The 12092-nt window shown below is 40.2% G+C and overlaps 1 protein-coding gene across 2 annotated transcripts in view; it reads right to left on the bottom strand.

Annotated features, from left to right (window-relative positions):
- Positions 1-2043: 2043 nt before the first annotated feature.
- The window catches only part of RAB22A (RAB22A, member RAS oncogene family), a 51457-nt gene continuing 41408 nt past the window's right edge, over positions 2044-12092 (bottom strand). For both annotated transcript variants that reach the window (XM_053574222.1, XM_053574223.1), the window contains 2 exons: positions 11920-12029; positions 2044-7125 (listed from right to left, as the gene is read on the bottom strand). In XM_053574222.1, coding sequence (XP_053430197.1) covers positions 7028-7125; positions 11920-12029 — 208 coding nt within the window. In that variant the 3' untranslated portion in view covers positions 2044-7027. The remainder of the gene's footprint in view (positions 7126-11919; positions 12030-12092) is intronic.

Raw genomic sequence — 12092 nt, 5'->3', positions numbered from 1 at the left:
AACTAATATAGTATAGTATAAAATTGTTTTATGTATTTTTGAGGTACATGTGATTTTTTAATATATGCATACAATGTGTAATGATGGAAGAGGGTAACTGGGGTATCCATCGCCTTAAATATTTATCTTTTCTTTGTGTTGGGAACATTCCAATTCTTCTAGCTATTTTGAAATACACAGTGAATTACTGTAAACTACAGTCTCTCAACTGTACCTCTGAATACTAGAACTCATTCCTTTCAGCTAACTGTTCCATTGTACTCATTAACCATGATCTCCCTATGCCCTGCTCCCAAGCTGCCATATTTCTGCCAGGGCTTTGTCTTGACTCCCTTAGTTAGACAGGTGGGCAAGCTCTGCTGCTGTGACCACGGAAGGTCAAATGGGAAGGCATTTCACAGACGTGGAGGAGGTGGTGGGGTTGTGAGTCTCTAAAGGAACACCAGCAGAAAAATGAGAAGATCAAAGGAAATAAGGCAAGAAGACTGCTTCAACTGCAGAGAAGGCAAGATGTAAATTCTTTTTTTTTTTTTTTTTGTAGAGACAGAGTCTCACTTTATGGCCCTCGGTAGAGTGCCGTGGCCTCACACAGCTCACAGCAACCTCCAACTCCTGGGCTTAAGCGATTCTCTTGCCTCAGCCTCCTGAGTAGCTGGGACTACAGGCACCCGCCACAAAGCCCGGCTATTTTTTGGTTGCAGTTTGGCCGGGGCCGGGTTTGAACCCACCACCCTCGGTATATGGGGCCGGCGCCTTACCCACTGAGCCGCAGGCGCCGCCCGGCAAGATGTAAATTCTTAAGGTCAGAGGAATGATTGACAATTACGTGAGTGACTCATAAAGTGAAATGATGGAAAGACTGAGCTGGATGAGAGTAAAAAAAAAAAAAAAAAAAAAAACAAAAAACAAATCTTTTCCAGGGCAATAAAGCTCTGTCTACATAGTACAACAAATGGTTTAAAAATTGAGCCACCAATCAGTTGCTATGACTAGTCAGCTGCAGAAAATTTCCCCCTCACTGAATCGACTGGTCTCCCTGACATAATTAGTGTGATCCACATTTAGAAAAAGTTCCATAAACTACGTGATAACTTCATACACAAAGTAAGTGGATATAAACAAATTCAGGTGCTGCTTTTAAAAGTTTTCAGGGATAAAACTGATTATTCAAGTATAAACTTAATGAAAAATTAATAATGGCCAAATGCTATTAGGATTAAGCCCCAAAGCAAAGTCAAACACTGCTCTGGGCCAGGGGCTTACAATGTTTCCAAGTGTGCATGTACACTGGTCCTGGTGGATCCCACACCAGCTGGCCGTGGGGAAGAGGTCTTGCCCAGTTGTCACGCAACGTGACGTTAGATGCCATGGGAATCTCCTTGCGAATTTCAGTTGAGTTAGAAATGATTGGCCCTATGTGTGAAATATTATTTTAAACAAAATTTCTTTCAAAGTATAGCATTAAAGAGTTTTCTAAAATACTGAAAAGTTCCTGAATCAAGAAGTGCTATCAGGGTGGCGCCTGTGGCTCAGTGAGTAGGGCACCAGCCCCATATACCGAGGGTGGCGGGTTCAAACCCAGCCCTGGCCAAACTGCAACAACAAAAATAGCCGGGCATCGTGGTGGGCGCCTATAGTCCCAGCTACTTGGGAGGCTGAGAAAAGAGAATCGCCTAAGCCCAAGAGCTGGAGGTTGCTGTGAGCTATGACGCCACAGCACTCTACTGAGAGCGACAAAGTAAGACTGTCTCTAAAAACAAAAAAGAGAAAGAAGTGCTATCAGTAAAATCAGAATATTTTAGTTCTATTGCATAATTCAGAGACGCATGAAGGTCTACAGTTGACAACTGTCAATTAAAAAAAAATCATTACTATCTTAGGGCTTTCCATTAACTGGCTGATAGAACTTGGCATTTGAATTCACGTTCATTGAAAAGCTACCCAGAATTTTGCTGTTGCAATTATGAAGCATTCTGATGGGGCCTGGTGCATGATACAGATCTAAAAATGAACTTGAAACAAATTAAAAATAATTTTTTGTTAAATTTTTTAGTCCCTATGGTTTTAATTCCACCATCTAATACTGATACATCCTAATCTTACTATCTAAAATGTTCAACATAATAGAACAGGTAAAAGGTTTGAATTTAAAATTTCTGAATCTTTTTGTTTTGTAGCCAAAAAATTCGAGCATATCTATAATTGATTATACTCTAAAAGAAAATAACACAGATATTAATTTCTGATTATAGACCACCAAATTAAACTTGATCTATGCTATCAAAAGTCCTTCTGGATTTGGAAAGCAAATCCATTTCCCACGTGCTCAGAGAACCCTGGAGGACACACTGAGGAAGTTGGAGGTGACTAGTTCTGTTGAGTCACTTCCCTCGTTATATCTAATTAGACTTCATCACAACAGATCTCTCAAATATCATTCTCTTAGATTGAAAAAAGGAGGCTCCTGCAAAATGTAATACCCTTCTGATATTTTTTAGACTTTCATTTGCACATAAAACAGGACAAAAGCCCCAGAATTCCATTAACATTTCTTGCAAATTGGATAATCAAATTGCCAGGATTTCTCTCACTGGAAGTCAAGACAAGCAACTCTACTGTCAAAAGAAATTTGGAGAAGTTGTTCCTTTAAGTCCTAGGCTAACGTCTACCCCCCAAATCCCCTTTCTAAAACCATGAAGTATAATGCTTAACTCCGGATAAATTTGCTTGGACTATTTTTTTTTTTTTTTTTTAATCATAGGACCACAGGAATTAAAACAAATATCCTAAACACACCTTAAAACATTTTTTTAAAAAAATTAACTAATGGAAGGCAGATATATAATTAACAGCTTGGCTTCTGTAAGTATATTCCATTTCTTTTATTAAAAATATTAACTGTTAAGAGGTAGAACAGCTCTCAAAGACAAAAACTGTCCCTTTAAAACAAATTTAAACAACGAAGATTTTTATAGGTTCACACTAGCTTGTCACTGTCACTGAACTTTATAGAGTTAGGAGGGATCTTTATGGCCCAGCGAGTTGGAAAGGAGAGCCAGCCCCAGTCTGTGGGCTGTTATTTCCTGAATGTTCTAAAGCAGGGACCTAGTACAGATCTGTTCAGAGATTTTCAGTAACTTTTCTCTGGAAAGAATAAGTTCTCTCATGACAAGTTCTTACAGAGACCTCTAGCTGTTTAGGGGGCTCCCCTGTTATATAAATACCACACTATGCACCTGTAACTTATACTCTAAGGGCCCATGAATCACGCTCTCAGTATGTTCTAAAAGAATGAGCAAAAAAGTGCTAAAAAGAATTATATAACCTCTTTAGCAACTGCAATGTTAGGATGTAAAAAATGCATACTGCCATGAACAAATGCCTTTATGAGCTGAGAGGCTGACATACCAATTAGCACAGTGCAATCTGGATCCAACCTGCTCAGTTTAACACAATGCTATAAAAATACAGCCATTTTGGTTTGACATCTCCAGGAAAGCAATGGGGTAGTTACCTACAGGATATTTTCATTACTATCCCTCTCAGAGTTCAACAGAAAAGAACTAAATGTAAGACTTCAAGTTATATACTAAAATAGGGTGGCACCTGTGGCTCAACAGAGTAGGGCGCTGGCCCCATATGTCAGAGGTGGCGGGTTCAAACCCAGCCCTGGCCAAAAACTACAAAAAAAAAAAAGTTATGTAAGTAAATATTTAAGAATAAGGGGAATGGATAACCTCAAGAAGGACACCAGCCCACTTAAAACAAGGCAATCAAGCCTCTGATACATAAAGTCCCAGTCCTTTCAGACAGGAAGGCATTTGGGAAATATGTGCACAGCGGGAGGCAGATGCTTCAAACATCATAAACAGCTAACAGGGAATGAGGTTACTTTAAAAGGACTAGATTTTTCAGCTGCTATGCCTAAAACTTATCCTGACTGTGGCTGACAAGCAGGTGATGGAGATTTCATGTGGGACCAGAAGGGCCTGCAGTAGGCACTTCTCCCCAATCACTTCTTACAGAGAGTTTAAAATGAAGAACACTTAATCATACTCTTACTTTATGTTCTTTTAATCACCAAATGATAGTTAATTAGTTATCATAGAATCAGAAAAACACTTGTGTTCTGGAGACCAATGGTTCCTAGGATTGGACACCTGCAAAGAGCTTATTTCAATTTCTCTGAAGCAATACCCACACTTACAGCTAATTAATAATTTTTCTCTTCTTTTCATTTCTGAAAGATTTAAAGAAAAGGCCCTATGTCATTTGGGAACCATATATTTATAGATGGGATATGTCTCAATTCCTTTGAAATCTAGCCTTTCCTCAGTAAGAAATAATAAAGGAAATGTAAAATGTGTATTACAACATTACTAGGTTAAAAGTCCAAAATGTGTTCAAAATAAAGCACTTCTTCTGACTTGAATATTCATCTTTGCATTTTAGAAGTAAACAAAATAAATGAAAACATTTTCCCCCTGTTTTCACTGAGTATGGATTATGGATCTGAGACAGCAATTTGCTGTTGTTGTTGCTAAGTCCTACGTATTAAAAAGATACTACACGAGAAACAGTGCTGTGGTGCTTTGTCAGACTGATGAAAATGAGAGAAGGAAAGAGGTACCAGAAATGCCTGAGCACAAGCTCCACGTCACTCATTCTGTTAATAAAACATGTGGCTGTAACAAAACTCCTATGTAAGGGAGGGAGTCTAAGAAATCATGAAATCAGCAAGAGGCTGAAGAGAGACCAGTGCCGGGCTAAATGCAGTGAAACACATAGAAGAGCAGAGGTGTTCAGATGCTTTCCCAGTAAGATGAGGCTTTGACCTTGCCCCTCCCTCTGCACTGAGGTGTCACATCGTCACCAATATCCACTGGCAGGTTTGGTGGAAAAAAAACGTTAGGGTCATAGATTTGCATTGTCTTTTGGTGAAATATGACAGAAAGGGCCACACATGCGCTGTCTCTTCAGTAATGAGTCGAGCAACCTTTGTTTTTATTTTGTTGTCATGGAGATAGAGGCCCAGCAGTGGGAATTGTAGGAACATACCAGGGCTGTGGCCAGATGCCCTGGATCCATCTGGATGTATATATAAAAAAAAACAAAAAAAAAAAACAGTCAAACCACCTTTAGGTGCAAAGAGCCCAGCCCTGGGACTCACAGGTTTTCTCTAGAAGCATGCTAATTTAACCATGGGCAGGAAGCATGACCCTAGGGAGACACAGGCCACAGCATTTTAAAGAAAACGACGTTAGGATTTTCACTAACTACATTCTTTTCTTTTTTTTTTTTTTTTTAACTACATTCTTTCTATATGATTTCAACAAGAGAAGAAAACAATTTCAAATGCTTAAGATATACAACAGGGAAAAGGGAATCATTTTTTACTTAATCTGAGTTATAATTTTCCCAATAAAATCTATCCATATTGAGCGAGGTCTGTACAAAGAAATAACAATTATTTTTAAAAGTTTTGACTGTTCAGTTTAAGGATAGCTCTGAAAACACAATTTAGTTTGAAATTCAAGCTGTTTCATTTCCTATTTAATCTTGTAAATTTCCTTCTCTTACAATGCCCAGGTTGGAAGGGTGCCAAATTAGACCAGGAACAAATTTTCACCAACTTCACTTCAGTGCTTTATTTTTAGATTATATTAAAAACCTCATTAGGCTCCCTGAGGGAAAAGAGTGTTAACCACTAACAGAGGCAGGGGACAATAAAGGAACAGAAAGATAAGTTAAATTGTGAATAAGGAAAACTCTTAAAACAGTTGGGCTGAAGTTGCTGTAAAAGCTAAAAGAAACTTATTACCAGGACCAGGTAAATGACTTGAGCTGGAGCTTAATCTTTTACCCCAAGGCTAGTAAGGACTAGTCAAGCTTGTCAAAGTGCCATATGTCTTTATTATGATTTCCAGATGGGATCTGGAGGAAAGAGGGGTGAGTGAAAGGGAAGTCAGAGGAATCGTTAGAAGACGTAAGCTGAGAGCCCTATGCCTTTGCACAAGACAGACGTGTTTCGGAATCTCCCGTGGACAGGCTTAAAAGTGGGTGGGCGTGTGCAAGATTAAATGGAATGTTGAATGAAACTTTAGAATTTATTAATGTATTTACATAATTTATAATCTTTAAGTAATGGTCTCATAAATACAGGCTACAACTTTACATATACTAAGCAACAGATAATTGTTTTTCCCACTAAAATACTTGGATTAAATAACTGAGAGCATTTATACACTTTCTTTACTTTTTCTCTTCTTCCTCCTTTTAAAACTATGGATTAGTCAACTTAGAACATATGCAATTCTATTTATTTCAGGCAGCTTCTCCACCATCCTTATTCTAAGAGCTTATTTAAAAAGGTGCCAATAATGTGCTTGATGACACATACACGACGGGGTCCGAGGGAGCCCACGGTGAGCTAGGCATCTACTGTTATCACTGTTAATTCACTGTAGGTATCCTAGGCTAATATATGCAATGAAAAGTGCTTCAGAGATGAAATTGTTTCCGTCAATCCTATAAACAACCCATTTTAGCTTCAAATAATTGCCATCTCTCTACTTATGACATCCTACCACATTTAAATGATAGAACCCCCTCTAACTGTGGTAACAGAAACCAAGGAAATTACAATCTCCACAAGGTCTTTTTTTCCCTCCGTAACCACGAAAGTGCTAATTTTCTCTTTACAATGTTACATACCATCTTGATTACAAAACTACTCAACAATTTAATTCTACCATCCAAACAATTATACGTTCCTTTTCAGTAAGGTCAAAAGCCAATGATGTAGTCCCTTTGTATACCAGAAATTCTTTACATAACACAAGTCCACAGACTGAAATATTGCTGTTGTCTTCAAAGAGAGAACAGAACCGGTCAAGTTCCATGAATCCTTTTTGCATGAAGAAGACTCAAGACCAGCGAGGTGAAACTGGTGGCAGGGACCCAGCCCTCCGGTTAACTTTCAGGACCACCTACTTCACTGTGGTCTCGGAGACCGAGACCCGCCCTGTCAGCAGCAGCCGCGCTTGGGCTCTGCAGGCTGTCTTCGGAGTCTGAAGCCCTTACCTCCAGATGGTGGGATGGCGTCAGTGGATGGGATTCTTCGACCTAAACCAAGAGGACAGGAGGGAAGGGAGTGAGCTTTCACTTTCCAAACCTGTTCATGCTCCAACACAACAATCTTGCACATACAATTTGACAGCTTTCTTTTTTTACTCTTTCTTTTTTTTTTTTTGACCGGGGCTGGGTTTGAACCCGCCACCTCCAGCATATGGGACCGGCGCCCTACTCCTTGAGCCACAGGTGCCGCCCAATTTGACAGCTTTCCAAAAAAAAAGTTTAATAAACTTTATCCTTTGGAATGATTTTAGATTTATGGGAAAGTTGCAAAGATGATACATAGAGTTCTTGTAACCCTCTCACCCCGTTTCCCTTAATGCTGGCACACTACCACGGGACATTTGTCAAAATGAAGAATTCAACACTGCCACATCACTATTAGCATCATAGTTTTTTCAAATATCACTGCTTTTCCACTAATGTCTTGTTTCTGTCTCAGGGTCCAAACAAGGATATCACAAAAATACTTTTAATTAAAAGTATTTTGAGTAATTAATACATGTTTAAAAAGTTCTGTCAGAACATGTTTGTCCCTCTGTCTCATGGCAGAGACACTTCTTGGGCGGCCTTCCAGGAATAAACATGCAAGAACATTCACAGGCCCATCTCTACCCCACTCAGCTTCCCTTTCTTAGGCCCAAACAGGAACCAACAAGAGTGCACAGTGCTCTTCACTTTGCTGTCCTCATGAGGGTATTGCTGCGTCACAGCACACGACTGCTGCCACTTTCTTTTCACAGCTTTATGATGCTGCACTGCATGGCTGGACAGTAACTTACCTAACTGGTTTTCCATCAATGGTATTTAGCTTCTAATATTTTGATGTCATTAACAGCATCTGAGAATCTATGAGAGTATGTGTGGGATCAATTACCAGGAGAGGAAGAGCTGGGTCATGCTTTCTACTCCTGGTTTGCCTGATACATATCCTGTATTCCCAGTGTCTGTCTAGCACAAATGCTAGAAGAACGTGCAATTTAAATTTTGACAGAAGCTGCCAAATTGCTCTCTGAAGAGGCTATGCCACTTTATTCTCCTACCAACAATGCATGAGAATGAACAGGTTTCACTTTACTGCTCCATGGAGCATAATGTCAATTTTGAGAGAATCCTGAAAACACCCGTCCATCTACCTGGCTGATAACCCAAGGGTTGCTTCTTGTACAAAGGCACTCTTGATACCCTCCCACTTCCTGACCCTCTCCAACCTCTCAGACACTAAAATCAATCAGGACACCAGAACATGCTATTACATATTTGTTTACAAATTAGACCCTAAGCTCTTCTAGGGAAGAGCTCCTGTTTCTCCATCTTTGTGTTTCCATTATCTTTTTAGCACAGTACCTGGCACAGAGGTGTTCTGTGGACACATGGACTAAATGGAACACATACATCTTCTGACATTAACAAGGCTAAGAAGGAATCTCTGCCAACTCTCAGGCCTTTGAAACTCCATCACTCTGAGCAGTTTACAGGTCAGTGTGGGCTGTGCACTGCGTGGTTCCAACACTGCTGAGAAAGGCCGCCCCCCACCCCACCCCGTATGCACTACAACTGCTTTTCAGATGCCTACAGACACTGCTGTGAATAAATTATGCATTTTCTAAAAGCTTTATTGAAGCTTCTTGTCATTATTATTTTTTTCAATAAATGGATACTAAAATACAGCTGGTATCAGAGACATCTGGGAAACATGATATAAAAATTTTGGGGAAAAAATAAATAACCTTTTTAGAAGAAAGCAGAAGAGAACATCTTCATGAACTAAGAATAGGCAATGACTTCTTAAAGGCAACCAAAAATCTTTATGCTGATCATGAGAAAAAGAAAGATAAACTGAATTACATTAAGATTAAAAACTTCAGTTCATTGAAGGAGTTGATTTAAACATCAAAGTCAAGCCAGAGAGTAGAAGATATTTCTAATACATCTAATCAATAAAGGACTGATATTCAATGAAGAACTATAAAAATATAAAGAAGGTAGGCAAAAAAATATATAAAGGAAAATAGGCAAAAAAAGATGTAACAAGCACTTCACAAAAGAGGAGATCCAGGTATTATATAAATGCAAATAAATATCCAGAAAGGTGCTCAGCCGTTATTAACTGCCATGGAAACCGAGATGACCACCTACTCACCAGAGACAGAAAGCAACGGGAATTTCCATACACACACTATGGTGTCAACTATACAACCGCCGCTTTGAGCCTTGTTGGCAATCATGCTGTACTGAAGGCATGCATAACCAATGACCCAGCATCCTTCTTGTGGGTAGAAAATGTACCTAACCAAAAGCAAAGAAAGTGACCAGAATGTTCATAGCAGTCTTACTTATCCTTAATCTAAATTGGAAATAGCTATCCAAATGCCTACCAACAGCAGCATGGACACTGTGGATGCCTCTGCTTCCCCCAACCCCTTCGGACTCTTACGCTACAGCACACACGCCAGCTGTAAGAGCGTCACCTATGGTATATGCAGTGACACAAATTGTCTAAAGATGTAAAGCACAACAGCAGCTAGACACAGAAGGGGAAAGACAGCATGTTTCAAAAAATACAAAGTACAAAATATCTGCAAAATAAAAACAGGCAACACGGATCTCAAGAATTAGTAGTCAGGATGGTGGTGACCCTAGGAGGTGCAGGAACCGCCACGTCCCAGCCTGGATGCCAAGCACAGGAGTATACTCAGATTGTGAAAATTCACTGACTTTGCACTTCTGACTGTGCACCTTTCTTCCATAAAAAGTCAGTGTGCCGGCGGCGCATATAGCTCAGTGGGTAGGGCGCTGACCACATACACTGAGGCTGGCGGGGTCGAATCCAGTCCAGGCCAGCTAGAATGGCGATGACAACAACAACAACAACAAAATAGCTGGATGCTGTTTTTGAACTGTATGTCCAATCTTTGTGGACATACAGTTCACAATAGCTGGGTAATGGATGTCTATAGACCCAGCTACTTGGGAGGCTGAGGCAAGAAAATCATTTGAGCCCAAGAGTTTGAGGTTGCTGTGAGCTGTGATGTCATAGCACTCTACCCAGGGCTACAGCTTGGGACTCAGTCTCAAAAACAAAGTCAGTGTGCCAAGCACTGAGGCCAAGTAATCCCACAACACCCAGCGAACAACAAAGTCTTTATATCTCTTTTGATTCTTTTCATCTTTGTGGACATATAATTCTTGCTTTTCACAGTAAAAGTTAGTACCTACATACTAGTTTCTATATAAGAATTTTCATAGTTGGTGTAGTTCACCCCCTTCCTATTTTTAATATTGCCATAGCAAAGAACACTTTAAAGCAGTGGTTCTCAACCTTCCTAATGCCTCAACCCTTTAATACAGTTCCTCATGTTGTGTCCCCCCAACCATAAAATTGTTTTCGTTGCTACTTCATGAAGGGCTGTAGTCATGGTATCACAGACTTAGGTATTTTAGCTTGAACTGCGAAAAATTCCCAACTGGCCTTATGTTGCCTTTTAAGAACACGTTTGGGTACCTGCTATTTACATCTAGGACAACAACAAATATCAACCTTAGAAGGCTGAAATGAAGGTGCTGACATAGAGGGTGCAATCAGTATCCTACTGGCCGTTCTCTGGAGAGAGGTGGGCTCCTTAGGTCTGTTAAGGTACTCGGAAAATATTTGAATTAGTGGCCAAATCTAAAGATGGCACACGTGAAAAAATCTGAAAACCCTAGCAGTTGGGTAACCAGGGGCCCACAACTGCAGAATGGCCTCAACTGCTGGAGCTGGGCCTGACCTGTCAGCTGTCAGGGTCCCCCAGCCTGCTCTGCTCACTCCACCTGGCCTTGGTGGGCACCGGGCTTCACGTCCCCCACTGCATGATGGCCAGAAGCCCTTCCAGCCTCAGACACTTTGGATCCACACATCGGATCTCAAAGGGTAAGTCCACCATGTTCTTCTGACATGTTCAGTCAGAAGAACATGTCGGGGAGTTTGACACGTTGTCATCAAGTTTGATGCATGTCCCCACATCTCTGTTCTCTCAGCTCCAGTATCACCTCCTCGGAGACGCCTTCCCTGATCACCTGCAGGCATTCGTTCACTTCATCCTATAAATTATTTTCTTCATATTACTTATTTCTATCTGAAATGATCCTATTTATTTGCTGTTCACTGTGCCTCCCTCTGTAGAACAAGCACTCCAGAAGAGCAAGGGCTGCATCTATCTTTTTCATGGCAGTCTCCCCTGAGCCTGGAATAACTCCCAATAAATATTTTGATGAATTTGAATGAAATGAATAAACATAGATGCAATGTGTAGAGGATCCCAAAGGTATGCAGCAGCCTCTCTCCCATCTAGTGTCATCATATTAGCACTGCTGGGCAGGGAAGCGGACGGGTGGGAATAAAACTTTACCTTTCACTTGCCTAAAATTAATTTTTGAGAGTTTTCTTAAAGTGGAATTACAGCTGCATTTCAGTTCCCTTTATTTATTTTGTTCATTTTTGATGACCTTGGATGACTAATTGAAACACATTTAAATAGAGAAAAGGGAGAGATGACAGTTTCCATGACCTACGCATTATTTATTCAGCAGCAATGTTCTTTCTAGAAGGGCTGTAGTCATCAGGCACAGCTCTCCAGCAATTATAATGGATACCAAAGCCAGCTATTAGTCTTACATTCCCAAGTCTTTTTTCACCGAGGACAATTTCAGAGACTAAATAAGGTGGGAATTCTAATCAGGAAGATAATTCTGCTTTAAGTTGCTCTGCACAAAGGAAACCGGTTAAGGCGCAGAGATACTCACTAATTTCTATAAAGAGTTCATTTATGTTTATCGCGTTTTTTGCGCTGGTCTCTACAAAAATTGCATGAATGGAGTCGGCGTAGTCCTTAGCATCTCTCTCCATGACTTCTCTGGAAGGCAACAATCGCAAATCAGAAATTCTACCCATTAACATCTTAATGTCACCCCCTCCT

Source organism: Nycticebus coucang, chromosome 21 (assembly GCF_027406575.1).
Source record: "Nycticebus coucang isolate mNycCou1 chromosome 21, mNycCou1.pri, whole genome shotgun sequence".
NCBI classification, from domain to species: Eukaryota; Metazoa; Chordata; class Mammalia; order Primates; family Lorisidae; genus Nycticebus; species Nycticebus coucang.
This window is presented reverse-complemented; position numbering and strand designations above follow the sequence as displayed.